Source organism: Eumetopias jubatus, unplaced genomic scaffold, assembly GCF_037043125.1.
Source record: "Eumetopias jubatus isolate StellerSeaLion01/CBP00866 unplaced genomic scaffold, mEumJub1_p1.0 scaffold_12, whole genome shotgun sequence".
NCBI classification, from domain to species: Eukaryota; Metazoa; Chordata; class Mammalia; order Carnivora; family Otariidae; genus Eumetopias; species Eumetopias jubatus.
This window is the reverse complement of record NW_028274818.1, coordinates 33,220,112-33,247,356: the sequence shown is the minus strand read 5'-3', so window position 1 is coordinate 33,247,356 and position 27,245 is coordinate 33,220,112. Positions and strand designations below refer to the sequence as shown.

Below are 27,245 nucleotides of genomic sequence, written 5' to 3'. Positions count from 1 at the left end.
TAGCAAACAAGACAAGTTGTCATTTCCTCATTTTCAAGCCTTGCTCCCTGTGGGGCCAGAAATCTCTTTCAAGCTCCAGATTGTGAAGGTTTCCTGGGTGAGCAGTGGGTCTCTCTCTCCCGTCTCCAGGGGCTCGTGGATGGGACCTTGCTCTGGAAGGAAACATGGACCTCTGGCTTTGGTCAATTTGCTTCCTGCCAGGTAAGTGCCATAAGAAAACACCCCGCACATCTTACGAGGTTCGAAATGGCCACAGGTAGGGGAGTTGCGGACCATCTCTAGGTCTGCTGTTCCTGGATGGATTTAGTTGCAGACCGGTACCTAGGGCAGGATAAGGATGGAGACCATGTGAGGTTTGGGAGGCCCTCCCCACTCTCTGCTAGTGCCCCTCTCTCCACTCCAGACACATCTCCTATGGGGGGCTCAGGTGGTGACTCATGAGGGCTGAAGGTGTCACCTCTCCTAGACATATTAGCCTGGTAATGGGGGATCTTAAAGCAAGTGCCTCCAAATTCCTTTCTTCCTACCTCTACATTCTCTTCTCTTTCTTTGGGTCTCTTTCACTGCTGATTTTCAACTTCAATTTTAAATGAAGACTCCCTCATCCATTCAGTAACCCCAATCCATTTCCCAAGTTCCACATCTCAATTTACAGCTGTCTTCTGGGAACCCCCGCTTCAATATCCCACCAAGATCTGAAGTGCAACATGCCTAATACCTTACTTCAATGTCCTCATTGGTTCCCATCAAATCAGGTACTCCATCCATCTTAACTATCTCTGATATCAGCTGCAGAATGCAGAATGTTTTCTTTTTTTTTTACCACCTCTTCCCATTTATCCCCATCCAGACTTTCACCCAATCAATGGCCAATTCTTGTAGTTTCTGGGTTAGTATTACCAGAACGAACAACAGTGGCAGTCTCTGCTAGAGAGGCTAACAGAGGGAATGGAAAGGAAGAGAACACACAGTCATCCCATAACTATCGTTCCCGCTTCCTCCAACCTGACCCACCTGCAGCTCCAGATTACTCTTTCTAAGGCTTGACTCTCACCATAGGATCGCCCTTCCCAGCAAACTTCAAAGGCTCCCACTGCCTACCAACTCGTCCCTTGTGCTCCCCTTTTATTCTCTGAGCTTACCACACTCCCCTGAACTTCCCTAACCTCCAGCCAAAGAGGACTCCTGCTTGAACATGTGCTACACCTTTTTGCCACCATGTTCTCCCTCATGCCATTCTTTCTGCTAGGATCATCCTTCCTCTCACCTCCACCTTTTATCCTTCAAAGTCCACCTCGGCCTCCACCTCCTTCTTATAACACTTTCCAGAGCCCATCTTCTGCATCCCCATAGGTGACCTCATTCTGCTTTATATTGTGACTTGGCATATATTCCCTTCATTTTGTTGATTAAATGATAAGCTCCTTGAGGGTCAAAATTATTTTTTAATTCATATTTGCTTTCTTCCTGATAGCCTGAATATGGAAGAAAGTCAAATATTTGTTGAGTTGAAGATTAAAAAGTCATAAAAGTCCAAGGAAATGCAGCTTTAATGAAATGTCAGACTCTGTAAGAGGTAACTGAAATGTCAGACTCGGTGAGAGGTAGTAGGACTTATGTGAACACAGTGGATGGGTAACTAAACTTAGGCCTGAGAGGAGAGAGGGGTTGGGTGGGGGTAGAAGATCTCTAGGAGTGAGGGGTACTTAAATTGTACCGCTAAAGTCTGTCCTGAGCAATACCACCCTTCCAGCTGGGCCAGAGGAATCCCTGCTCTGGGTCCCATCCTTCTCCGTTTGTGACCTTCCCCACAGGGTGAGGAGTTCACAGACCCAAGGAGATTGTCCACCTCAAGCCCCCACACAGGTCCCCTCTTCTAGACCTCAAGTTCCCTGTCCAAATGACTCTGGGCCCACTTTTAATGACTGTGTGAACCTCTATCCTGGGTCTTGTATCCTAGTATTGTAATTCTATAGAAGAGTGGCCACAGGTGACCGTCTGGAATGATATGAGCGGAGCTAATACATAGAAGCTGGGTTATCTGTCATGGACATACCAGGACTCTTGTGGTGTGGGCAGGAGACAGGGATGAGGAAAGAAGGGAGATGGGACAGAGACTAGGGATGTGGGGAACATTCTTTCCACATAGAAATGATTTAGAGTGGACATCTAAGGAGTATGTGAATTTGCCAAGACAGTTCATTCGTTTGATTTATAACTTTAAAATACTTAGACATATGATATTTGGGCCTTTATTTGTATTTCTGCCTCAGGTTGTAAAAATGTTGGGGTGGTCCTGGTTCCCAGTAACCGGTGCATGGGGCGCCAGCCATAGACCACGTTGCCTGGAGCCCTAGATGAAGTTCCATAATAAAGCAAGGCAGTATTACATGGTATAGGCTTTCAAATCTTTTTTTTATCTTGACCCCCAAAATAATAATACATACACTTGTTGTTGTGACCCAGCCCATGCATGCGCGTGCACGCACACACACGCGCACACACACACTTAAAATTTATTCTTGATTTTTTAATATAATATGGGAGTGAGTTTTGGACTTCAGCAGTTGGATAGATGCTGGTGTAATCTGAAGCAGGAAGAGCTTAGAAGGAATAAGTTTTGGAAGAGAAATCAAGAATTCTTTTGTTGTTGTTGTTTGTCTATTTTTTTTTGCTATTGTAAGTTTGAAATACATCTTAGACATTCAAGTAGAGTCCAAGTGGAGATAGCAGAAAGGCGATTCTAGAGCTCAGAGGTACAGACAAGACTGGCGATAAAAGTCCTGGTGAAATCTACATAGAGTTGGCATTACAAGCCATGGGCGTAAATGAGCTAGTGTGGGGAGAGTAAGGGAAGACCAAGAAGAGAACCGGTCCAAGTTCCAGGCCCTGGGGCAGCCCAACATTGCGAGTTGGACAGAGAAGGAGAAGAAAGTAAGGAAATTGAAAAGAAGCAGTCATTGAGAGTGTGGTGTCAGGGAAAGCCACAGGACATTAGCGTTTCAAGGTGGGAGGGCTCAGTTCCCTCAAATGCTGCCAAGAGGCAAATAAATGAAGACAAAGACACCAAATGTAAGGAAGATTTGGGGAAAAAAGGAAATTTGGGGAAAAAAAAGGAAACTTTTGCTGACCTGGACCAACAGTTCTAGTTGAATGTTGGAGACAAAATTCTGACAGGTGTAGGTGGAAGAGGAAGTGGGAGGTGTGGAAGTGGATTCCATGATCATGATGACTCCTTTGAGAAAGAGAACGGAAGAGGGGTGGCAGCTGAAGGGGAGGCAAAAAGTAAACAGAGGGCTTTTTCAACACGGGCAATATCAGAGCAGGTGTGTAAAACCACGGCAATGCCAGCAAAGAAGAGACCAATTGCACAGGGAGGAGAAAGGGACAGCTGTACCAGGACGGACTCGGGACACAGGAGGAGGGACTGGCTTTTGGGAGGAGAAGGGACTCTCCATTCCTTTTTTTTTTTTTTTTTTAATTATGTTATGTTAGTCACCATACATTACATCATTAGTTTTTGATGTGGTGTTCCATGATTCATTGTTTGGGTATAACACCCAGTGCTCATGACAACACGTGCCCTCCTTAATACCCATCACCAGGCTAACCCATCCCCCTACCCACCTCCCCTCCGAAACCCTCAGTGTGTTTCCCAGAGTCCACAGTCTGTCATGGTTCGTCTCCCCCTCCGATTCCCCCCTTCAGCTTTCCCTTCCTTCCCCTAGTGTCCTCTGTGCTCTTCCTTATGGTCCACATATGGGGACACTCCATTCCTTGTGACAGGACAAAGAGCAGATGGCCAGCCCACACACACCTGTTGGCATATGTGGGGGTGGGAAGTTGAGTTGGACGTTTCTCATCCTTTTTTAAAAAGTCACACTCCATCTGACAAACATAAAAATCTCAGGCCAACTTCCTCTTCCAGACATAATTCTGCTGCAACTTGAGTTGACAGGGCTCTCATCACCTGGAAAACCATGGCTACACAAAATCCAAAGTCTATCTCCAGAGCACGGCTCCAGCCAAGGCCTTGTGGGCATTTACCATATTTTTCATCATGGAAATTATGTGTTTTTTTTCCCCATGCTCCAAAAATATATTTTTATATTTATTTATAATTTATATATATAATTTATATCTATTTCTAATATTATATGCTTGTATCCAATTATATGTTGAGAGTGACTTTTTAAAGCACATATATCCCTGTCCCCTACTATCACCACTAACAAGCAAGTCACCAACTTAGAGATCAATGTCGCTTACTGAGTAGTCTCTCTAAAATACCAATTTTAAGCAGGGGGGGGGGTCCTTTAGTCACCTCTTCCACCCCTCCCGTTAGTTCCCAGAATCATTTGGAAATATAGCTATATAGTTCAGAATTGCAAAAATTCAAGGGCACCTAGGATGTTTATTTTAAAATCCAACTCCACAGGCCCCACCCTAGATAGATGTAACCACCATGACAAAAGGGAAGATCGGGTCATCTGCAGCCGAGTAAGTTCCTCCAAAATGAATCTTATGCACACTGTGCATAAGCTCTATTTTTTTAAAGATTTTATTGACTGATTGATTCATTCATTCATTCATTCATTTATGAGAGAGGAAGAGAGAGAACGAGCGGGGGGGGGGTGCGGTGTAGGTGCAGAGGGAGAAGCAGACTCCCCACTGAGCAGGGAGCCTGATGCAGGGCTCAATCCCAGGACCCTGAGATGATGACCCAAGCCGAAGGCAGATGCTTAATCGACTGAGCCACCCAGGTGCCCCTGTGCATAAGTTCGAAACCAGGAGATTATGTCTGTCTTTTCTCTCTTTGGGAAATCTGCTTTTCTAGGCTTTGGGTGTGGGTTAGAAGCTACTATGAACTCCAAGGAGAGCTGGGGTCTGGTCATTTCACATCTCACCAACTCGTGCTTCCCTGGGACCAGCGCTCAGTGTATCCAGCAGTTTTTCTTGCGTTTCATCCATTCAGAGTTTGCACAGTAAGGATGCCTTAGTCTGTTCTGGCTGTTTCAATAAAAAACCATAGACAGTGTGACTTAAACAACAGATATTCATTTTTCACAGTCCTGGAAACTAGAAGCCCAAGATCAAGGTGCCAGCAAATATTGCCCTTGGTCAAGGTCCTCTTCCTGGCACACAGACAGCTGCCATCTCCTTGGGTGCTCACACGGCCTCTTCTTGTGTCCACGGAGGGAATGAGGACACTGATCCCATTATGAGAGCTCCACTAACCTCATCTAACCCTGATTACTTCCCAAAGGCCCCACCTCCTACTACCATCACATTAAAGGTTAGGGCTTCAAACCATGAATTCTAGCGGGACACAAACATGCAGCCCGTAACAGAGGATCTGGGTAAGCCAAGGCTTTTCCAGAAGCTCATCCCTGAGCAGAGTGAGGTCACTGGAGGTGTCTGAATAGGTGATGGCCCCCCTCTGCTCTTTCTTGCCGCCGCCCACATTGTAGCATCTCGCTCTTGGGAAAGCAGCATTCGCTCTCCTTTCTGGCTGAGTTGGTCCAAAAATACATGTTCACTAGCAGGTGCTGGGCCTCACACACAGGTGTGGGATGTCTGGTCACACAGGGTAATTCCCCCACCCCCTTGATCAGGTCTTTCTCTTTGGAATGGGTCGCCCTTCCATTGCCATGTTCTAGTCATGAGGCTGTCTCACACACCTCAGTTTCCAACAGCTTAGATTACTTGTGTGAGGGTCCTCATGGCAGATATTATGGGTCTGGCTGGCCCCCCTGCTTCTCCTTGCCATTTAACACCAGCTACGCTCTTAGATTCGAACACACTCCTGTAACTGCTTCCGTTCCTGCCCCTCTTCCCCACCTCACACTCCAGGGTTGCTTCAACCTCTTCACTGTTATCCACACTCCCCCCTCTCTCCGGAATGTCCTCCCCAGCTCTCTCTGCTCATCCAGAAACCTCAAGCCCTGCTTCTTTCCTTGACTCTCCTCATCCTACTAAACTCTTTGGAGCTATTCTTAATGTGTGGCCAGTGAATGAATTTCAAGAAATTCGTCAACTCCTCTCTGCCCCACGAACATTCCATGTTCTCTCTCCTCTGCTGGCCTCTTTGGGGGCTGTACTCACTGCCTGGAAGAGTCTTTCCTCCGGCATCCAAGTGCCCTGGCCCCACTCCAACACACTCATTTCACCCTATGCCCCTCTTCCCAGAAAAAGTGGACACTTATTGGGACCCACTTAGTTGATATTTAATCTTACTTAGACTTACCCTCTCTTCCAGCTGACTCAACTGCATTAGACCTGTCTTCTCTCAGCCAAAACATAAGCTTTTTGATTTCAGGGACTCAAGAACGATGTATTCCCCCATGCTTCACACCCTCCCCCACATACACACAATGTGCACACACCTGTGCATACATGTACGCACACTCACACACACCCTTGGCTTCCATCTGTGTTCCCTACTCCAGTGAAGACGATCATCATTCTCTCAGCTGCCTTCCACGCCCAGTCTTTCAGGTCACAACTGAGACATCATTTCTTCCAGAAACCCTTCTTCAAACTACACCATCCCTCTGCAACAACATGGACCTGGTGTCTCCGCTCACTGCTTCCAAGGAACGCTGTGTATCTCCGTGGTGGGGCTCATTACACTGTGCTGGGGCTATAGTGACTGGCCATTTGTACAGCCCACTAAATGATTCACTGTGTGCATGGAGGGATGCCAGCTACCTTCCTGCCACATGAAAGGCATTCAATAGATGCTTGAGTTTTGCTGTTGTTGTTGTTGTTTAATGATTTAGCAAATGAAACCAAGGGTGAACAGTCGATTTGGCTGAGTGGATCTGAGGAAAACAAAGCTAGACAGAAAACCTCTTGCAGCAGAATCGCACTGTGCCTCCCAACACCACACTGAAGTCACTTGGGCGGCATGTGCTGTTTGGAGTCACTATGGCATAACATCTCTCCTTGGCATGGGGCAGTAGTTTGGCTATATTCTTAGGGGGTTGGTGTCTGGGATCTTATAGGTTTGGGTTTGAATGAGGTTGAAGGTTATGTTAAGGCTTAGGCTGGGAGAGGTCTGGCTGGGAGCCAGGCTCCGGCCAAAGGGACCAGGGCATAGAGTGGGCTGAGGACATATATAGGGTTAGGGATGAGAACAGGCGGAGGATGAGGCCAGCTCTAGAGAGCAGGAGAGAGAAGCTGAGGGCCGGCTGAGGCTTGGTCTGATGATGGAGATGGGTCTGGAGCTAGGAATGGGTGTGAGGCTGGGCTGGGGCCTGGGCTGGAAATAGGGCTGGAGTGGGGGATGTGGTTGGGAATGGGGCTTCCTCTATATTAACTCCCTCTCCCTGCAGTGGCTGGGGCTCTGAGGATCCTCCCCGAAGTAAAGATGGAGGGAATGCTGGGTGGATCCGTTACCATTGAGTGTCCGCTTCCTCAAATGCATATGAGGCTCTATCTGTGCCGGGAAATGGCCGAATCTGGAGGATGTGCCACCGTGGTGTCCAACAAGAACTTTGTCAAGGAAGAATACAAGCACCGCGTCACCCTGAAGCCTTGTCCAGATAAGAATTTGTTCCTAGTAGAGGTGACAGAGCTGGCCAAGGGTGACAGTGGAGTCTATGCCTGTGGGACAGGCATTAAGACAGACCGAGGCAAGACCCGGCTAGTCACGCTGACTGTCTACAATGGTAGGTGCCCCAAGCTCAGTGCACCCAGCAAATGTCTCCACCCCAGAAGGCTGGGACAACCACTGAACTATAGCAGTCCTGCAGACTCTCATGCCATTGCCATGTTAGCCAGTCCAAAGATCAGTGGGATTTACATAGTTGAAACCTCACAGTCCCCCAAATTTCCTGTCCAAACCATTTGAAAGGAACAAGATAAGCACTCTTCTTGTGTTGTACTGTGTCCATCCTACCCAAGGCCTGAGGGGAGTGGGGGTTTAAGATTGAGGAGAGGCTCTGAGACAGGGGGAAATTAGAAGCAAAGGGACATAATTGTCCTACATAGTTGTCCCATGAGAAATAGCAGGGATAACTTTAAAGGAAAGACAGTCATTTTTCAAGCCACGTCTGTAGGCCAAACTTGGTACTTTATAATCAGATCCTTTCCGTATGTCTTCTCCCGAATCCCACCTTTCTCCATTCCTCCACTGACTTCCTAACTCAAATGCAGCACTAATCCCACAGCCTAGAATCCCAGTGGTGGCTGGTGCAAAGGTTGGCTGAGTGAAGGTGAAAGAATATTTATTTCGGGGAAGCCTCAGCCCATTTCTTGTTCTGCTCTTCCTGGTGGACCCCGTTCTCATCCCCTGGCTGCCATCCACCCTGGCTAGGTCAATTTAACTCCTACCAACATCCCTTCCCCTGGTCTCAGTCTGCTCTTAGCGTCCACCAGTGTATTCCCCTTGCCTCCATAGAGTATGAGCCATTCTGGGAAGAGGAGCCTGTGCCCGAGCCTCCACCTTGGCTTCATCAATTTCCACACACGCCGATGCCCCCTTGGCTCCAGATGCCTGTGCATGACAGTTCTTTTGAATTCATACCTAAAGGTCAGTTCACCAAAGCTAGGGCAGGGCAGGAGGTGGGAGAGATGATGTGGCATTGTGACAGTGGAGGAGGGGGGATGTGTTCAGTTCATTGAATGGTTGGCAGAGCACAGCTGAGTCTCAGATGTGTATTTCCGTGTGTTGGGAGAGGGTACCTCCCTGAGATTAGCATCCTTTGTCCTTCAAGCCCATCCTAAAGCCTTGTTGACTTGGCACTAATTGCAGCACTTACATATCACCACCAGGTGGCACCACAAGCAATGAGGTTTGTGCTCCATTCACAAAGAAATCTTAAGCTTTTTTATGAATGACTTGTGGAAACCAAGACTGGGCAGACCTTTTCCAGCCAGAGGTCCTTATGCCTGCTTTTCCCCATAAGGCTGTCTACATTTGCTGGAATACAGTGATTTTAACAATTCTATTTTGCAATAAAAAGACTGATGATTATACTTATGGTACCTTTACTTTCCTATATCCTTTTCCTGTTTTAAATGCATTTTGACATGCAATATTTCCATCACATCCTCACATCTATCTTGTGAGGTAGATACATTAATCGAACAATTGTTACACCACAGGACATTGCTGGGTGCCAAGAAGGATAGTGTAACTGAGTGTACCATATACCCAAGGTTGTGACTGATGGGTGTGGGCTAGAGGAGAATAGACAAGCACAGAAATACAGCATAAAGCAGCATGGGGATGGAATTATAAACAGGGTTTTCTCCATGCTCAGAGGAGGGCAAGCTCTTCTGCCCAGGAAATCAGAGAAGGCTTCCTGGAGGAAATGGCATTTTTGAAGCAAATATATAGAGAATTCACTAGGTGTAGAGGACATGCTAAGAAAGCATTTCAGGCCATGAGGACTGCAAGTACAGAGTCTAGGTAAAGGGAAAGAGTGTGTTCAGGAAAGAGAGGGTGACCCAATCCTGCTAGAGACTAGAGTGTATAGAAAAATTCACTTTTTTCTGTTATCTCCTGCAGTTACCACACCAGCTGAAAGGACGGAGGTCCCTCCAGAAGTCCACTCCTCCCCCACCACCCCAATCTCTCATCACCTTCGAGTTTCCAGGGCATCTTCAGTAGCAGCTGCCAAGCCCCCAACCTTCCTGCCATCCACCACAGCCTCAAAGACCTCAGCTCCGGAGAGGCTGCTTAGGCCCCAGACAGCCAGCTACAACTACCACACCAGGCTTCATAGGCAGAGGTAAGGGGTCTCCACCATCCAGGATGGGCTAGAGGTCAGGCAATTAGACTAAAGTTAGAGGTTCCACTGAACTCTTCCCGCAACATTTGCCAACAGAGACGCTTCTTGTCTCTAGGCCACTGTGTACTATACTACCTATGAGTGCAGCACATTAGCTCATTAGTCCAATGACAAGATTACACTTGGCAATGTCCCAGCAGGAGATCCTGTAGAAATGAGACCCAAATCTTTAAGTCACTCAGCATTCACTCAGATCTGCTTTGATGGGGAACTAAATAAGAATAAAACTAATGATGAAACTATTAACTATTCAAGTTAGTTTCACCTATTTTCTTTTGCTTTTTCAGTGTGGCTACCAGGAATTTTAAAATTACATGTGTAACATTGTATTTCTACTGGACAGCACTGCTCTAAAGGGTGGGGGAACACCCAGAAAAGTGCTGCAGTGGACCACTAGGGGATTAGAGCAGCCTTCCAAAGAAAACCTTTAAGAATTGGAATGAATTTTGCCTAAGCAAAGACAAGCATGTTGATGAAGAAAGGGACCTCCAACATCATTTGGATTTTATAGATGAGGAACTGAGGTCATGAGAACTATGTGTTTTCAAATAGAACCAGGACTCCTGATTCCTAGTTCAGTAGACTACACAAGCCTTCCAGTGGAGAAGAATTCAAGTCAATTCAACCAACATTTTTTTTTAAGATTTCATTTATTTATTTGACAGAGAGAGAGGTAGCAAGAGCAGGAACACAAGCAGGGGGAGTGGGGGAGGGAGAAGCAGGCTCCCCGCAGAGCAGGGAGCCCGATGCTTGGCTTGATCCCAGGACCCTGGGATCATGACCTGAGCTGAAGGCAGATGCTTAAGGACTGAGCCACCCAGGCGCCCCTCTTTTTCTTTTAAAAGATTTATTTATTTTAGAGAGAGCACAAACGGGAGGGGCAGAGAGAGGGAGAAATAATCTCAAGCCGACTCCATGCTGAAGCCGTCTGGGGGCTCACTCGTGAAACCCTGAGATCATGACCCAAGCTGAAACCAAGAGTCAAAAGTTTAACTGTGCCACCCAGGTGTCCCTCAACCAACATTTTCTGTTTCCATTATCTGCCAGGCATTGTGCTCTGTCCTGAAAAATTAAGAAAGATGAAAACATGAAATATCCAAGTCTTCTCTTACTAATGCAAGTCTGACTGTGATAAGGGTTGTAAACTGTATAAACACAAGAACTGAGGACAGTGAGAAAAAATTGATTCTAGTTTGCCATGATTGCAGAAGAAAAGAGAACTGATGTACTGACCCTTTAAGGAAAGTAAAATTTTAATCTGTAGAGAAAATGGAGGGAAGACCTAAGCAGAGGGCACCTCATGAGAGAAACATCTTTTCCATAGTTAAAAGAAAGTGAACTTGTTTCGTATTTGCACTCATCTTGTAGAGAAGCTGAGATGCAAACAGTCAGAAGGGGAACTGACATTTACTGATTGCTGCTTGGACTAGGTACTTTCACTTCTTTATACCTACAATTTTGTTTCATCCTTGAACAGTTCTGTGAAGTAGGCTTTACTATACTCATTTCCTCAGAAATGAGGCTCAGCGAGGTTCAGAGACTGATTCAAGATCACACAGCCAGTAGAAAGCTGAATCTGAATTTGAATACAGGTTTCCTTACTCCATAGACAAGGCTCTTTGGGGGCGGGGGGCGGGGGATTTTGTTAACAAAGGGACAAACCTCAGCCTTCTCCAAAATGTTGGCTACTCAGGAGTGCTGCCTTAAACCTCCCTCCCTCACAGACCTCTCCCTTCCCTCTCCTTCCTTCCTCAGAGCCTTTCACCAGGATCCCGTGCCTGGGTTGGAAGACCAAGGATTTCACATCCTGGTGCCCACCACCCTGGCCCTCATCCTGCTGGCACTGCTGGGACTGCTGATGAAAAGGGTCATTCAAAGGAGGAAAGGTGAGCGGCTGGGGGCTCAGGGCGAGGTGAGCATTCAGACTCCGCTGGAACCTCCTTCCTCCCACCCCTCAAGGGAAACCCTGGAGCTTCAGATAAGCAGCCTGGGGCATGAGCACCTTGGGAGAGGGGTCAACGGTCTGGAAATGGGGACGAGGAGGGCGGCCCTTTGGTCTTCACTGTTGGGCAAGGCTGTGCCTCATACATTCAGAACACCTCCACTGCAGCCCCGGCCAAGCCCCCGAGGAAGGAGAGAGCCTGTAGTTTCCCTACAGGGACCCGAGGGCGGGGACGGTGGCCACAGGCCCCTGATGCCTTTCTCCTCTTTACCCGCGGCTGTGCGCGGCAGCCCTCTCCAGGCGGGTCCGCCGAGCGGCCCTGAGGATGCGCGCCCTGGAGGCATCCCAGCGGCCTCCGCTGCATCGGCCCCGCGCGTCGCAGCCGCCGCGCTCCCAGAACATCTACAGCGCCTGCCCGCGGCGCGATCCGGCGGCGGACGCGAAGGGTGAGCCGGACACCTGGGACGCCGGGCGGGGCGGGGACAGCCGGAGGGGCGGGGCACGCCGGGGACCGCCGGCGGGGCGGGGCGGGGGCAGGGCCGAGAGGGACTGTGGGCGGGCTGCAGCCGCAGAAACTGCGCGGACGCCGAGGCAGCGTACGAGCCCTGCGCCTCCAGGAACGCCCCGCGCCTCGGCGCCTGCTCCGCCTCCTTAGGGCTTCCGGCGGGGCGGGGCGGGGGCGGACCGGACCGCGGCCAGGCCCTCACCTCCGTCTCCTTGTCTCCTTAGGTGACGGGGAGGTACCTCTCCCACGCCCGCGAGCGTCGGCGCCCCTTGCCGCTCCTCAGGTAGGCTCCGCCCCGCCCCTGATTGGCAGCCGCGGCCCGAAGGGCGGCCCTACACCTGGGCTTGGCCCGGGGGTGGGTGCGTGGGGGGCGTTCCTGGAGCTTCCCGTTGGCCGGAGGGCACAGCTTTCCCAGCAGTTCCTGGGCCCCGAGTCTGGGAAGAGGTTGTGTCAGTTTCCTCCTTTGAGGGTGTAGGTGGACTGAGTGCCCAACAATTGTGGTAGACTTCGTTACCTGGCTTCTAGCCAAGCATTACTGTGGGATAAGTGGGCGCTCAGTAGAGGCGATGGATGGCAACTCTACCGCACGGAAGGACTTTCATGTGAAAGAGCTGCGATTTCCAGGAGGTCTTAAGGGATTGGAATCTACCCAGTTTTACCTTAATATGAGGGAGAACTTTCTAGTAAACTCTGTAGGATCAGAGGAGGTACTTTGCCCAACGCTGGAGGTAGTAAGACTGGCCTAGAGGATGACTTGGCAGACAGATGTGAAGATGTAGAGAGGATTCAACCCTTGGGTGAGGAGGATTCCTCTGGAAATCTATGAATGGACATAGGGAGCTCCTGTGTCTATGGATGGCCATTGGCAGATGGGTAAAAAGTATTTAAACTGTCCATTCATTTTTGTTTATCCTAATTAAGAAGAGAAACTTTTATTCTCTAGATTAGCTCACAGTAGTTAAAAAACTACTACTATTGCCTCGGGAACCAGGAAAAAACTATGTGTGGTGAATGTTCTTGTTTTAATTAGGGTGTAAACGGAGCTAATGCAACAGACCCTAAACCACAGGGTTCACAAGATGGAAGCCTGTTTTCCTCCCAAGTTAAAGCAGGGGGCCAGGAAGAGGTGGCCAAAGCCACTAGGTCATCCAGGGACTCAGACACCTTCTGTCTTGTTGCTCTACTATCCTCTGGAGTCCTGCCTGGTCCACCGTCAATGCTAAGTCACCAGCACCATGTCTCCATTCCAGCCCTTAAGAGAAAGTGAAAGGTGCTTCTTTAAGACCATGACGCTGAGGTTTCACACATCCCTTCCAGTCACATCCCACTGGCCATAACTTAGTCATGTAACCACACCTATCTTCAAGGGAGACTGAGAAATGGAGTCCCTAACTGAACAATTGTGTGCCTTGCTAAAAAGGGACGGTGATACCCAGTAACAAGTAACAGCTCTGCCACAGTCACCTCCAGCTTCCTGGCCTTGCCCTTACCCACGCTTGCTAGAGAAGTTTCACAGTGGCGTAGGTATGGTCCAGCAGCACCATCTACCTTTCCACCAGCCCTTTCCTCTTGAACTTCCCTGCTGCCACACACACCCTCAGCTGAGCCTGTACCTTGCTCAAATCTTACTGTTCCTCCCTGCTTGAAACTCTCATTCCCCCTATTAGGGACAAAAATCTTGACTGAACCAGTCCACCACAAGGTGTCTATGGTTAATAGCTCAATATTTTAGCTTTCATAGGGAGCATCTTGATTTTTCAAGCAGAATAAATTACTCTTAACTGATGAACTGTAACAAGCAGTAGGAGATATATTTTTGAAACAAATTGCAGCTCATTCCCTCTGTGGTAAAGTTCACAAAGTAATAGTTCCTTTCCATGAGTGAGCCTTCCTGAGTGCCTACTATGTTCATGGGGTTGGACTTGTAGTTCTTGGCACTTGTATTTCAATAGGTGACTCTCCCTACTGAAGCCTTCTTGGGTGGATGTTATACTAATTGTGCAGTGTTGGAATCGTGGCACAGCCCTGTCCTCCCAAGAACTGACCCATTCTGAAGGCAGGTGATCCTGAAGTTTCCTTCCGGGGAAGAGGCCAAGTGGCCTACTGCCTTCCTCCTCTTCCCTACCCCTTCCTGGAATGTACTGTTATGCCACACCATAGCCTCTCTGAGTCCTTACAGAGGTGCAGGGGATGACTCACCCTGCTTCTGAATAACTCCCTAAGAAGATGCATATTTATTCCACAAGTCATACCAACTAATCCCAGAGGGGAAACTCCTCTGGCAGCTGAGTCCCCTTCAGACCCATGCTTAGCCATGTGACTTTAGCCCGAGCCCCATTTAAGGCACTTCCTGCCCACGTTAGATTGAAGTGGTTTCCAGTTATCTGCGGTGAGACACCACCCTGAAACTGCCCGAGGCTGAGCCACTTATGTGTCTTTGCCTTCTAGAAATCAGCAACCATGCACATACCCCCTATTGCCCACTGTGGAAATCTATCTGGAGAGATAACTAAAATCACCCTCCCCAGATCCAGTGATGCTTCTTTGGTTGTTTCCAGGTGTCTGAAGCTCTCTGGCTCCATGCCCCATCTCTGAAGACCAGCTGTGAATATGTGAGTCTCTACCACAAACCTGCTGCCAAAGTGGAGGACACTGATTCAGATGACTATGTCAATATTCCCTGCCTGACTCACCTATCCAGCTGTCCCCCTGGGCCCAGACCTTGGTCCCAATGAGTCCTGTCTAGCTGCTGGTTTCCAATACTTGCTCTGTTTTCAGAGTCCTCATTACCTCCCACGCCAACCTCAAGTCTCGTTCCTGTCTCTCCTGAGAATAGCTCAGTAACCCCTCGCAGCTCTTCTTGCACACCTCTGCAGCCCCCTGTGGTTTTCAAGTGGGCTCTGGGCATGCAGAGCATTTGTCCCAGCACCACCTGCTTCTCCTCCAAGCCATGGGATTTGCAGAGTGTCTTTGATCACAGGGTCTTCGCTGCCCTGGCTCTAGACTCATGGCATCAAGCTGGAGCATAGGCATAGGTGTTGCTTCGGGACACTTTCTCAGCCATGGGCGTCACACCAATAGAAGGCCCCTGGACTTTCTGACGAAGATATGAAATGCCCCTGGCAACATCTTTGCCCTGATATTGAGGCTGGCTCTCACTAGTGAGCTTCTATTCATCTTGAGTCCTATGGTAAGGACATTTTTTTTTTTTTTTTTTTTGATGAAAGGTGGTAAATTTTCAGAACCATGCTTGTTAGTGTTAGTGATTATATGTATATATTCCTGAATCTTCTATACTGTCTCCCTCCCTTGATGTACATAAGTACCTTGACCCCAGTGTCTCCCCTCTTTTAAAAATAGGATGGTCTGTATCATCTCTTTATCTTCCTTCCGTGGCTTAGCACTGATATTTGTGCACTTAATGTTGTTCTGTTTTGACCACCCCAAACCGTTACATCTATCTGCATTCAGAAATGCCCCCTCATGTCTGCCAGGTAACTTCTGGCAATGTAGGGGAGGAAAGTGGCTTCTTGGAGGGCCAGGTGTTCTGCAATGGCACTTATGTCATGAAAGGAGAGCTATCCCCCCTCCTACGTATACCTTCTCTTAAGTTTTCTGGGCAAGGGCATAGACAGACATTACATCTTTGGACTAAAGTCAACTACAAAGTTCAGCCAGAGCTTGAGACTAAAGAACACCCAGTCTTGCTCTTCAGAAGAAGACCTTTCCTGGATGCATAACTCAGCCTTCCTGGGCACTTGCCCACACTTCGGGAGAAGAGGCTGCCAGAATTGAGTTCCCTGCTTCTTATCAGCAGGGAGTGTCACTGAAGATTGGACAGCAGTGTGATGACACCATTGGCCGTGTCAGCTTGACAATGGCACCCTCTCCAGGGGCACATAAGAATGAGTAGTATAAGAAAGGAGGGCCCCCAAGGAAAAGGGATGGTAAGGATAAGATGGGGAGAAATGAAATGTGTAGTAAGCCTGCTTTGTGCTGGGCACTTAGCCTGCGTTGTATCTCCTGTCACTTACATTCTAAACTGATGCCCCTCGCCTCCACCGAACACCATGCTGTGTTCCTGCAGGTCTCATGGCAATATGGTCTCTACGCCCTGAAGTGCAACTTCATATCCCAACACCCCTCATTGTTCCTCAATCATTCAAAGACAGACAAAAAATCCCGTTTATGAAGCATTTACTGAGCACTCATCCATTGCCCCGCACCAGGTGCAAGCATTGTGGAGGATAAAAAAGAAGCATGGGCACTGTCCCTGCTGCCTACACAGAACTTACAGTCTGACAAATAAATATGGCATCAGTTAAAACACTGACAGGAATTAAATAGAGTTGTAATAAATACAGAAATCTACTTTGTAGATTATTCACAGCATCCAAGAGAACCTTCCATGACTGTCTTTGGGGCCGCTTAAAGAATGAAGTCTTTGAGGATAAGCCTAGCCAAGAATGAAATCCATCGTCAACGGTGTGAAGTGCCCAGAGAACATCACATGAAGGGATACGGCACGTTTGAAATGACATGGAGGACAAGAAGTGTATCCTGGTCTCGGCATTCAGAACTGGTAGAATCTCTCCATCCAGGTCAAGAGAATGTCCACTTCTCCAAAGGCTTTGGTTTGGGCCGCTTGTATGTCCAACTAAAGAGAGAGGAGAGTTGATGATCTACCATATTAGCTACAAGAATCGGTTTCCTTCCCACCCACCGCTCCTGGAGCTGGCTGTACCAGCTCTGGGAGGGCCTCTGATGAGCGCACCCACCCATCACTTGTTCCTTCACAGGGGTGGGGGAGGCAGTGAGGACTAATGGACCAGTGGGTAGCAGTGGGTAAGGAGCAAGGGAAAAGCATCTGGAGTTCCTGATAACAAGAACTATAGAATCCCAATGCAGGGTGGATTTTGCCACCTCCTGAATCTACTATGCAGATGAAGAATCTGAGATCCAGTTGCCCCCCTTCCTCTGTATATGATTACTCTTCACCATTTATTTTTAGGATGATATATCTGTTCCTCAAAAAAGTGATCAAAATCATATATTTTTTGTAGGGGGTCTGCGGATTAAATTTGGATTTTCTTTGTTGTCTTTATTTGGGAGACAGTAATGTATTTTCCCATACTTTTTTCCTCACAAACTAGACCATTTGAACATTATGGAAAATACTGCAGATAGGTAGCTTGTGTTTGGGGTAGGGGGCGCACCTCAGACTCCAACTGCCTAGTTGGAGTAGTCATAAAACTTTCACAGGGTAAGTCCTTAAAATGAAATCCTCTTGTAGGGAAATAGAAAAACATTTTAATATGAAAACTGGCATGGGGCGCCTGGGTGGCTCAGTTGGTTAAGCGACTGCCTTCGGCTCAGGTCATGATCCTGGAGTCCCGGGATCGAGTCCCGCATCAGGTTCCCTGCTTGGCGGGGAGTCTGCTTCTCCCTCTGACCCTCCCCTCTCTCATGTGCTCTCTCTCTCTCTCTCCTTCTCTCTCTCAAATAAATAAATAAAATCTTTAAAAAAATATGAAAACTGGCACAAAAATGGACCATGTATTTTGTGGAGCTTGTGCAAAGTAGATGATAATTGATGCAAATATCCCTGTGCTTGTGCAAAATTAGGTGGCTTTGGGGCACGCCTGGTGGAGTCACCTGCAGTGGGTTCTGCATGAGGTCTCCAAGGCACCCTCGTGTAATGTTTCAGGCTAGTCTACTGGTGGATAGGCAAGCTCTCGAATCCTGGCCTTGATTACCTGCTTAAATGCTCTCTGGAACAGCAGAAACCGCCGGCGTGCACTCTCACTGATAGAAAACATCTCCTTTTCCTGCTGGATAATAGAAAAAAAATTGTGCCAAGGGTTGGGTAGCAGCAGAGGCAAGCCCCCTCCACTCCTTCCTAGTGATGCCAGAGGGGTTCCCCCAGGCCAGCTCTGAATCCCACATTCTCAAGGTAGCCACTGCTGAACTCCCACTGGCTGTGGGGGCTGACTCCTTTCATTTTCACAGCAATCTGGCCACGTAGGGGTGATTATCTACATTTTATAGGTAAGAAAAACGAAGCTCAGAGAGGCTGACTGCTTTGCAAAGGGTTATCCAGCTGGTTAGAAGCAGACCTGAACTTGAATCCAGAACTACAAGTTCCAGATTCCAGAGCCTGTCCTCTTTCCCATGACAACATCGAATCCCTGTCATGAATAAAAGCCAGGACTGGAGAAGGAGAGGGAAGATGTCTTCTCAAAACACATCATTTCCCGTGGGCCCCAGTCACAGCGTTGTTCGACTCACACTGGGTTGTAGTTTTGACGCAATGACAAAAAAGTTGTTGGCCAGAGTAGAGAATGACTTCCGGATCCTGGAGTCAGCTGCCTTATCCAGATAGTTCTTGAAAACAGTATTCAGGTAGAACTTCAGCAGGGCACGGAGGAGGTAGCAGCTCTCAGTGTCCTGGGGAGGGTCTGGGTTACCGCAGAGCCGAGCCCTCTGCCCCCACCCTGACCCAGGATGAACAACCCACATGCCACACGAGGCAAGATAAGCACATAGAGAAAGAAATCTTCTAGGAGATGCTGATAAACATTAGATCTGAAGGAGCCTTCAGGGGCACGCAGAGCAGCACCTTTGGTTGACTGGAGGAACAGCAGACCCAGAGAGGACAGACACAGAGCCAGTGGCAGACACAGACCTAGGTCCCAGGAATCCTGATTCCCTATCTGTTTAATATTCTTTCCTCTACACCACATGGCCTCTCTAATAGGGGTGTGTGGGGGGGGGCAGGGGTGGGTGATGGACCCTGGAAAGCACCCGACACTTGGTGGTCCAGAGTTGAGAGTCCAGGGAAAGAACTGGAAAGAGAAATGAGGAAAGGAAACTACACTCTGGAACACAGGGATTGCACTCGAGCTCCCTTGAGCACCAGAGTGAAGGTCAGTGCCTTGCAGGGATCAGGGCTCAGTACATGTGCTCGCTGACTGCCTAGCTGGGTGAGGGGACAACAGTAATGGGTGAGAAAGAGGAATGTGAACCCATGAGACCTAAGCAGATGTGGAATCCTGGCAACTCTGGCTAAATGGAGAAAGATGCTTGTGAGCCTCAATCTGCACCACCCTCCATGCCACCACACACACATACCCACATAACCTGGACGCAAGGGTGATGACCCAGATGTTGACTTCTCTGGCTCACTGCCCAGCCATGTCCTGTGTAGGCTCAGTCTGGGCAGAAGTGGTCTCTATCAGCCTCCCCTAGACCACCCATAGAAGACAAGCCAATATGGCACCAGACAGAGGCATAGTCCTTCCCCAGTGTCTGATTACCGAGACGTTCTGCAGAACCTCCTTCCGTAGCAGCCGGACGCTGGTGATGTTATCCTTAGCTTGCTTTGGGAATAGAAAGAAAAGATGTGTCCAGCTTGATGGGCAGCAGAGAAACCAACCTTGCAAATACATGCGTGCCCCCAAATCTATCCAGTCTGAGATCTCAGAGGCCAGAGGAACCAAGGGAGGACCCAGGAAGGGCTGAGCTGAGGTGGCCCCTCGGGTGAGGGTACAAGTTTCCAGCCACAGAAATCACTAAGCTCAACCCCCAGAGGCAGATGGAATTCCAGGAACTCTCTAAGACTTGATGGGGGACCCGTTTGATTCCTTTGGTCAGGAGGAAATAAGCCTATTTGGTTTAAGAACGACTAGGGGCAGGGTTTTGCCTCTGTATTCTGTGGGGGTTGGTGTGGGGTGGGAGTTGCACCTCCGAGTTGCCTCTTGCCCTTGGAGCTTCCCCTGCAAGCAGCCATATCCTCCAATTCTCAGACTGTATTCAAAGCATCTTTGTGAGAAAAGAGCTTTAGAGCTCATTTTCCCACCTCCTCAATGTGCAAACAAGGAAACTGATGGGGGAGGGGTTTTGTGCCTGGTTTCGAGGTCAAGATCACACCCAGGTGTCCTGTCCCCAGTCCAGCACTCTCTTCTGCCCCAGGCCACCTCACTAAGCTCCCTCTTTCTGCCCCAAATCCGAATCATTGTTTAAGGAGTGCATTTGCCAGTGTGAGTACTGGGTCACATTCAGGATCCGGAGAAATTCTCGGTCACATTTCACCAGCTGCCTCCTCCCACTTCGGCATTAGCCATTCTTTTTACCATTAACTAAAGCCTTTGCAGGTGGGAACAGACTAGCAGGAGCCTGGCAAAGCAGTTGGTGAAAACTCCAGTGGGTCGGTCTCAAAGCAGTTCCCACGACTTCTTGGTGGAGTCCCATGTCCCGCCCCCCCTGCACGTAGTTGAAACCCAGATGAATCAGGCCCCCTTCTTTATTCCCGTTAGGCTAATTTATTTTCCTAGAGATTGACCACATCTTTCTGAGCCTCTGTTTCCTCATGTGCAAGAGGGAATGTGCACTTGTGATGCCTCTGATTTCATAAAGTTATCATATAGGAAAATAATTAGCAAGTTGCAAAGGGCTCCATAATCATAAAATAGTCTCCTGCGCTCACAGGAAGCCCCGCAGCTGGGCCCAGAACAACATTTCACTCACCACAATGTCCTTCATGGCCCGGAAGGCCTCCCACAGTTCCTGGAGAGCTACGCCCTCCACTCGGCACGGTCCAAACTGGAACTCTTGGCCCTGGACCCCTGGCACCCGGCTCCTGAGAAGTAGGACCAGACTAAGGCAGAGGAGGGCAGTTGTCTGCCCTGGAAAGCCCATCTGCAGCAAAGGAAGGACCAGGAGGATCCTGCTGGAAGAAAGGGAGGCATCCCACTGAGGTAGGTCTTCTGCCCCACCAGTAGCATACCCAGAATAATGCTCCTTGGCTCTCCCTCGGCCATCTTCAGGGACACACAGATGTGAAGTCAGAGACCAGGGTAAGTTCCCAGTTTAGAATATTGCAAACATGTGGCTTTGCTGGGGTGGGGCGCAGGTCTTTCTGCCCCTCCATCTCGTACCCGCTGGTCTCGTGTCTCTCTGAGCTTCCCCACCTTGCCTACCCACGTCCCCCACACGCAACACCTCCATACTTGCTCCATGACAGTTCTCTCCAGCCAACAACTGGCCAGTCAGAATTTAAGCAGGAAGGGTGAAGAAATGGGGGGGGGGGCGTTTAAAGTGCCAAAGAACATCTGTAGAACATCCTCCAAACTTGGGAGGGTAGGGACCTTAATTAGGCATTTGCTTCTCTGAGCTCCGCCCTTGGGCAGGTCTTTTCTCCTCCCCCAGGAGAAGACCATCCTGACTCCTCATCATGAGGGAGCCCAGGGATTAGTCCTGACCCACTGGGAGGGGCCCAGACAGTACTCTGCCACCTCAACTGACCAACTCACCCCTGACTCGAAGAATTAACTTTTCAGGTAACTGAACAAGAGGGAGGAATCAGATTTCCAGGTGAATCACCTTTAAAACCTCCCACTAAAGCACCAGTGGATGACTGTCTGAAGGGGCCCCAAGCTTGGGGACCGTAACCCATTACCTGTTTGTCACACCCACGTGCAGAGAGTTCCTTCTCCCTGCTTTCTTTGCCCTTTGCTTTCCTTCCTTGCTTCCTTCCTTCCTTCCTCCCTCCCTCCGGTCCACAAACATTTAAGACCTGTCTCACTCTGGGCACTGGTCTCACACCCGAAGCCACTCATTTCCAGCCCTAGCCTGGGCAGGAAGGTGGGAGAAGACCTGTCCCCGGAATGACTGCCAACACATAGGCCAGAGGGTGCAGGATGAGAACCCAATAGCCTCAGTCACGTAGCTCAGTGCCTCACTGTCTCCCTCAGAGCCTTTTCATTCTGTTCCTTCAAACGCCACAGCCTTTGCAGCCTCTCTTGAAAATGCATCCCTGGGCCTCATAATCCTTCCAGCCTTCCTTCTGTCCAGCCCAGATCCTTCTTGGTGTTAAAGTGGAGAATGCAGCTCCTCATCCATCCCCCTGGCTCCAGTTCCCGATGAGGAAGCGGGCCAGTGCTTCGAAGCAAAGTACTCCTGCATCTCCCATCACTCACCTCAGGTCCTGCAAGGGATGCTTGAGGGCTTGCTGTTCAGGGGTGGCTGGCTCCTGTTTATGGAGGGGCAAGTTGGACAGGCACCTTCACCATTCACTGATCAGGGGTGTAACCATGGGTGCAAGGTTCTTCTCCCAGCAATGAAAGCTGTTTCAAAAGTAAAGATGTGCAGGCTAGCAAGGCTTTGTGGAGATCATATATATATGGGGACGGGGGGGAGGGGCAGAGGGAGAGGGGGAGGTGGAGAAAGGGAAATTGGTCATGCTTTCCTAGAGAATTACTTCACTGCCTACTCACCCTTCACTTGAAGACAATGGGGCAATGGTGAGCTGAGGTGAGCTGAGGCCTTGAGCTGAGTTCTGGCTATGCCACCAGCTCTGTGACCAGAGGCAAGTCTCCCAGCTACCCTGAGGCTCAGCTTCTGCATCTATAAAATGAAAACAAACAAACAGAAAACCGCCCCACTTCCCCCAAAGGGCAGGTGCAAGGAGCAAATGGGAAAATGACACAGTGCTTTGTAAACTCTATACACATGTGAATACATTTTTGCTGTACAGAGTACCCCAGTCTCCTTGCTCCAAAATCATTCAATAATTATGCCCTATTAATGACGGGACAGTGACCTGGAGACTCAGGATAGCCCACCCATACTTCTATGATGGCTCAGGGCCAGGGATTTTTGAGTATTTCCTCACATGCAGCCATCAAACGCCCTGTCTCAGGTTCAGGAAGAATAAGGCAGTGTGTGCATGACCAGGCCTGGAAAGCTGAGGGGCCCTGGTGTCCTGGCAGGCAGGCTAGCCTCAGCCTGTGCTGTTTGGCCCAGGATCACCCAGGGGATGCAGCATGTCAGCAGCCAAGGTGAAGACACCCACCCATATGCCCAGCTAGCAAGCTGCTCAGGCTTCGGTTGCCCTGTGTATAAAATGAAGGGTAGGCCTGAACCATGCTCCCAAAGCACGTTGTACAGAACCTGATCCTGAGGGACAAGAGACTTCCCAGTCAGTAGATTCCAGAAGGCTGGCTCATGCCAGCCCCTCTTGGGAACGTGTAACACTCCTGAGAATAATGAAGACTGAGAAGTCCCATGAGGGCCAGGGGTGGGGACATGTGTTTGACTTTGTTTAATGCAGCATTTCCCATGAGTATTTGACCATGTCCCCAGGACACATAGTGGGAAACGCCAGATCCTGAATCAGGGATTGACAAACTACAGGCCAAGAATAAGCTAAGAATGGTTTACCCTGTGACCTAAGAATGGTTTTTACATTTGTTAATGACTAAAAAAAAAAAAACCAAAAAAATGAAAAAAAAAATCAAAAAATGAGAAGTACATGAAATTCAAATTTCAGTGTCCATGAATAAAATTTTATTGGGACACAGCCGCACCCAGTTTGTTTACATATTGTCTATGGCTGCTTTTATGCTACAATGATGGAGACCAGCAGTTATGGCTGAGACCGTATGGCCCACAAAGCCCAAAATATTTACTCTCTGCCCTTTGCAGAGAGAGGCTGCTGAGCCCTGCTCTGAATTACCTTCCTGCACAAACATCTGGGCTCAGGCAAGAGACATGGGAGTAGAATGTGATGTGAGGAGTGGGATCATTTTCCCCAGCTCAGTGGAGAAGGAAGAACAGGGGACCTTGGAAGGAATTGGCCCTTCCCAATCTCTCCGACTGGCAGACCCTTCCCAGTCTCTCTGGCACCAGCACCCCTTCCCCTCATCACACATTCGATGGCCTTTATTTCCTTAAACAGACAAAATACTTGCTGCAGTCCCCGGCCAGAAGCCTGGTCTGCGGCCGCCGCCTGTATGAGGGCCAAGCTTGAGTCCTTCGCTCCTGGAGGACCTACATCTTGCTCTCCAGTCCCCGGCAGGAGCCCACACCACACCCTTTCCTCCCCCTTCAGGATCCAGGGCATTACTAAAAGTCCCTAACTAATACGGGAAGAAGGTGCCCAGAGGCATTCATGAGATAAAAAGAACACAAAGTAAGAATGTAGCAGCAGTAGACAAGGGGGAGGCAGGAGAGGACTGGAAAGACAGACAGCTGAGGCAGGAAGCTGAGAGAGAAAGTGAGCCCCAGGGCAGCTGCAGTGCTAGACAACTTGTCTACTGACAGGCAAGGGGGCAGGAGGGATGAGCTGTTGCAGGGCAGGCTAGAACAGAGGCATGAGGTCATGGATAGAGCTCGTTGGTTCCAGGATACCCACCCGGGGTCACGAGCAGCTCATTCTGTCTAAGGAAGGCATAATATAATATGGATATTCCAGGCAAACATGTGCCTAAGCTTAACACAGCACGATTACCTGGGAAGAGAGGGCAAGGAGAGAACTCAAGGACCTTGGCCCAACGTCAGCTGAGCTTGCCGGTTAGAAGCACAAGCCTTGCGCCCAGGCAGACTTGGGTTCAAAACGTGATTGAGTCGCCTATGAGCTGTCTGTGTCTCAGCTTTCTTACCTATAAAGTCAAGTCCCAAAGTCTCACAAGGACACAATGACATAGAGCCTGTTACTCAAAGTGTGGTCTGTGGACCAGCAGCAACAGCAATATCTGGGAGCTCATTAGAAATGCAGAATCTCAAACCCTTCCCCCCAAACTACTGAACCAGAATGTGCATTTGAAGAAACTCCAAGGTGATTCTTAAGTATATTAAAATTTGAGTTCTGCATAAAACACGTGAAGGACAACCCAGTGTCTTCCACGTGGTGAATGCATAACAAATAAGCGCTTCAAGTCAAAGTGGTTGGACTAGAGCAGTGATTCTCAATGGGGCAATTTTGTCCCCAGGGGACATTTGACAGTGTCTGGAGACATTTTGGGGCATCTTAACTGGGGAGTGTGGGAGGTGCTTCGGACATGGAGTGGAATGGGCCAGGGCTGTGGCTGAACATCCTACAGTGCACAGGACAGCCCCTCACCACAAAGAATGATGGGACCCCAAATGCCAACAGTGCTGAGGCTAAGAAATCCTGGGCTAGAGGAAAGTAGTGGCTGTGGGGGAAAGAGCTGAGATAGCACCAAAGATGGATAAGAAGGGAGCCCTTACTGGGAAGGGGGCAGTGGACAGATCACATGGTCAGGGAAGTGGAAAAAGCAAGATGGCAGCTTGGGAGGGAGCAGATGGGCAAGGCCCAGCCCACTCCACTGGCTCACCCCTGGGCAAGCTCTGAGTCTCTGACTTTGAAAGGTTGGAGAAATTGCAGCTGGTCCTTCGGCCTCTATCCACGTATTTTTACCCAAACTCCATCCTAGACTAGACTAAGGCCAGAGGCTCTTCTAATCTCTCTCACCCAGAACTTGGGGGAATTTCCTTTACAAAAATATTGGGTGGGAGAAAAATCTCTGAGAATAAACTTTGATTTACAAGGCTACTTCCCCCCCCCAAAAAAATATTCTTTATTAGATTTGGGAGGTTTACTCTGTTAATCTCATACCACCTGCCATGTATATCTCTCTACAGAGTTTCAGTTTTATGTTTCAGAAGTAAATCTACTTCTACCCCACATCTCCTGTAAATCCCCCTAAATCTATAGGGAGAGAAAGGGACTGAATCAGGATGGAGAAGGGTCCCATCTGCACTCTCGGTGAAGCAATAAAGAACTCACTCTTAGAACTGAATACTCCCTCTTTCTGACGGATGGAAACACCCTGCAGGAGAGAAGCAATAACCCATTAACTAGGATTTCCTGATAGCCAGGAGAGAAAATAAAGTTACATCATTTTTTTCTTCCAGCGAACTGACTTTAATCTTCACCCTAAAAATGATTGTTATCGTGATGAACATAACATAATAAAAAAAATGATTTTTATCTCTCTATTTGGCTAAGGAACTTACGCAGTAATAGATGTGGGTTACCTGGGTATTTTGTCAGCCTTTCCCTGTCTTAGCTCCTTCCAGGAGCAGAGATGAAACATGTGTGTCTACTGGTTGGCCCCCTTAGACTGGCACTCTGCCATCCTACCGTCTCTTCTGTTGTTGTTGTAACAAGTAATTTATTATTACAGGCATTTCAAAAGATGAAAGTAAAAACAAATTCTTCTTACATTTGTACAGCATTCTTAGATATAAAAACCACTTCCAAATAAATGTTCCCATTTGATATACACCATAACCTTTTTGAGGTAAGGGGGACAGATATTATTTCTTTGCAGATTAGAAAGCTGAGAGTCAGAAGAGTCAAATGATTTTCCCTCGGACACATAAATAATTGACAGAACCAGAACTGGAGTGCAGGTCTTCTGGTTTTTAGCCTAGTATTCTTTGCCCTGTACCACCCTTTCTGTGCCACTTTCCAATCGTGCAGATGTGCATTCATTTACTGAACAAACATTTCCTAAGCACTACTGAGTGCCAGAAGAAGCTATACCAAAAAATGAATCACTATAATAACATTTATGTAAAAATGTCCAGAAAAGACAAATCTATACAGACAGAAAATAGAATTGTGGTTGCCTAGGGCTTGGAGTTAGGGGTCTGGGTGGGTAGGAGGAATGGGTATGACTGCTAATGAGTTCAAGTTTTCTTTTGGGGCATTAAGAAAATGTTCTAAAATTAGATTACAGTGATGCACTCTATGAACATTCTAAAAGCCATTAAATTGTACACTTTAAACAGGTGAACTCTATGGTGTGTAAATTATTATCTCAATAAAGCTGTCAAAAAATAAATTAAGATGCAGTCTTCTGGGCTCTAATGCGTCAGTAAAGTGGAGATACACTTGCAAACAGATAAATTGTCACACTGTGTCTTGGGTGCCCTTAACAGAAGATAGAGTTCATGGGAACGTGGAGGTAAGACAGAATCTCCCCCCATTTTGGGACAGTGCTGAAAGGGGTAAAGAGGCTTTGCAGTAGAGATGATGTTTGATCTGAGGCTTGAAGCCTGAGCTGGAGTTTATAAGCAAAAACAAAGGGAGGACACCTGCTTGAGACCGCTGTGACCCTCACAAATACCATGGCCATACAACTACTGTAGGGGACTGAGGGAAAGAAGGATCTGGAAGCTGCTAGAAGAG

At 48.5% G+C, this 27,245-nt stretch overlaps 2 protein-coding genes across 3 annotated transcripts; one reads left to right on the top strand and one right to left on the bottom strand.

The window, feature by feature from the left end:
• The first annotated feature begins 12 nt into the window (after positions 1-12).
• On the top strand, positions 13-17,783 carry FCMR (Fc mu receptor). 2 transcript variants are annotated; one of them, XM_088017227.1, is made up of 9 exons: positions 13-201; positions 1,475-1,576; positions 7,338-7,673; positions 8,405-8,536; positions 9,518-9,740; positions 11,556-11,686; positions 12,033-12,188; positions 12,472-12,530; positions 14,806-17,783. In XM_088017227.1, the coding sequence occupies exons 2-9, from the start codon at positions 1,558-1,560 to the stop codon at positions 14,980-14,982; spliced, it is 1,233 nt and encodes a 410-aa protein (XP_087873353.1). In that variant the 5' UTR covers positions 13-201; positions 1,475-1,557; the 3' UTR covers positions 14,983-17,783. The 2 variants fall into 2 exon arrangements, with proteins under 2 accessions (XP_087873353.1, XP_087873352.1); XM_088017226.1 differs by lacking the exon at positions 1,475-1,576 and having other exon boundaries at positions 14-201.
• Positions 16,596-20,944, bottom strand: IL24 (interleukin 24). Its single transcript, XM_028120108.2, has 5 exons — positions 20,774-20,944; positions 19,564-19,626; positions 18,536-18,694; positions 18,004-18,078; positions 16,596-16,904 (listed from the first exon to the last, which is right to left on the bottom strand). Exons 1-5 carry the CDS (start codon positions 20,942-20,944, stop codon positions 16,821-16,823), a joined length of 552 nt encoding a protein of 183 aa, XP_027975909.1. The 3' UTR covers positions 16,596-16,820.
• Between the last annotated feature and the right edge of the window lie 6,301 nt (positions 20,945-27,245).